The sequence below is a fragment of the Aureococcus anophagefferens genome (assembly GCF_000186865.1).
Source record: "Aureococcus anophagefferens unplaced genomic scaffold AURANscaffold_405, whole genome shotgun sequence".
In the NCBI taxonomy this organism is placed as follows: Eukaryota; class Pelagophyceae; order Pelagomonadales; family Pelagomonadaceae; genus Aureococcus; species Aureococcus anophagefferens.
Window position 1 is genome coordinate 3,057 of NW_008705908.1, and position 1,683 is coordinate 4,739.

The following is a 1,683-nucleotide window of genomic DNA, read 5'->3' on the forward strand; positions in this document are numbered from 1 at the left end:
TGGTGGCAGACCGTGTCGCGGTCCGTCGAGGACGACTACGAGTGCAAGATCGTCGAGGTCGTGCGCGACACGTCGGAGCTCGCCGTCGAGATCGAGTTCTTCGGCGGCGAGGAGTGCACCGCCGGCACGTGCCTCGTCAACGCGTCCTGGTACACGTACAGCGTCGAGCGCTTCTTCTCCCGGCCGCTCGTCTACGACGTGACGTGCGCGGACGGCTTCCTCGCCTTCACGACCCAGGACACGTTCAAGCGCAGCGACGCCCAGGCCGGCACCTTCCAGGTCTACGACGCGGCCGACGACCTCGTCGTCGACGCCGTCGCGTTCTCCTACGTCGCGCACTGGCGGCCCACGTACCTCAACGCGTCCATCGGCGCGACCGCGGGCTTCGCCGGCCACCTCGTCGTCGCCAACGCCTTCGGCACGAACCGCACCGTCGCGTTCTCCTGCGCCTCCTGACACGACGGGACCGTCGCTCGCTCGCCTAAGCTCGCTCGACCGCGAAGAAGTCGTTTACTAGAGTAACCTAGCATAAACCGACTTGGTGTCGGGGATTTTTACCTCCCCCCAGGGCGGTAGCGGGGCGGCCAATTTTGCATTTTCTGAGTCCTCTGGAGCCCCTCCGCTGGTAGAACTTCCAAGCTCTCCGATTGGTTCGGTTTTCGTGGCTGAACACAGCCCCACGTGCCCATGCCGTACGCTGAGCCCCCCGCTGAGCCCCGGCCACTGTCGACGGATGGCTGGGGCGAAATTACGAACTCCACGATCCCGACGGAGAACGCCGAGCCCCGTACGTCTGTGTACATATCCGACGTTGTGTTTTCGTTCCTGATGTCAGGAAGACCGTAGGCAACAATCTGCGATATCCCAAGTTGCCTTTTATGTTGAAGTCACATTGAAGTTCAAGCAAACTAAATGTTATTTAGAAAAATAACGCGGACGACCTTGGATACGCTTTAAGGACGCTCCTCCAGCCCAGCGGGGCTGAGAATCTTCCCCTGGTGATGCCTAAGTTTCTCTCTAATGTGCGAACGCGCTGCCAGCGATTTTTATCTGGAAAAAAAGTCGAATTTCAGGGTTCTCGAGGTCGCCGTACTCGGCCGAGCTAGGCATCACAAGGGTGTTGTAGTTCGTGCTCTAAGCTTTCGATCGCGCCTAAAAGCGCGTCCAAAGTCGTCCGGCTTCATTTTTCCATTTGTGGTGCTTGTTCATGCTAGGTTACTCCAGTACGGCAACAAGCTGATCTTGAACCGGCGAAAGCCCCCACTATGGCTGCCTTCGAGGCGCCGCCGCTGCCCGCGCTCGTCGCGAGCCTCGTGCCCGCGGCTCAGAGCGAGGTCGCGGACCTGCCCGTCGCGCAGCGCATGCGCGCGGCCTACTGGCTCAAGCACGTCTACGAGCGCGACGCTACGGCGCGCGGCGACGCGCGGCGCGCGCTCGAGGCGGGCATGCGGCACCGGGCGCACGGGTCGCTCCTGCGCCACGAGTGCGCCTACGTGCTCGGCCAGCTGCGCGACGCCGCCGCGCAGGCGTCGCTCGAGGCCGTGCTCGGGGACGAGGAAGAGGACGCGATGCTCCGCCACGAGTGCGCCGAGGCGCTCGGCGCCATCGGCGTCGGCGAGGCCGCGCTCGCGCGGCTCGCGGGGTCGCCCGACGCGCCCTGGGAGGTCGCCCAGACCTGCGAGA

The 1,683-nt window shown here is 63.8% G+C and overlaps 2 protein-coding genes across 2 annotated transcripts in view; one reads left to right on the forward strand and one right to left on the reverse strand.

Moving 5' to 3' along the window:
* AURANDRAFT_68807 (hypothetical protein) overlaps positions 1-456 on the forward strand; it is a gene marked incomplete at both ends in the record, with an annotated part of 3,512 nt that extends 3,056 nt beyond the window's left edge. Inside the window, one exon of the mRNA XM_009044537.1 lies at positions 10-456. Within this exon, the coding sequence (XP_009042785.1) occupies positions 10-456 (447 nt within the window). The remainder of the gene's footprint in view (positions 1-9) is intronic.
* Positions 457-1,017: 561 nt separating this feature from the next.
* AURANDRAFT_68808 (hypothetical protein) overlaps positions 1,018-1,683 on the reverse strand; it is a gene marked incomplete at both ends in the record, with an annotated part of 2,466 nt that continues 1,800 nt past the window's right edge. Inside the window, one exon of the mRNA XM_009044539.1 lies at positions 1,018-1,102. Coding sequence (XP_009042787.1) covers positions 1,018-1,102 — 85 coding nt within the window. The remainder of the gene's footprint in view (positions 1,103-1,683) is intronic.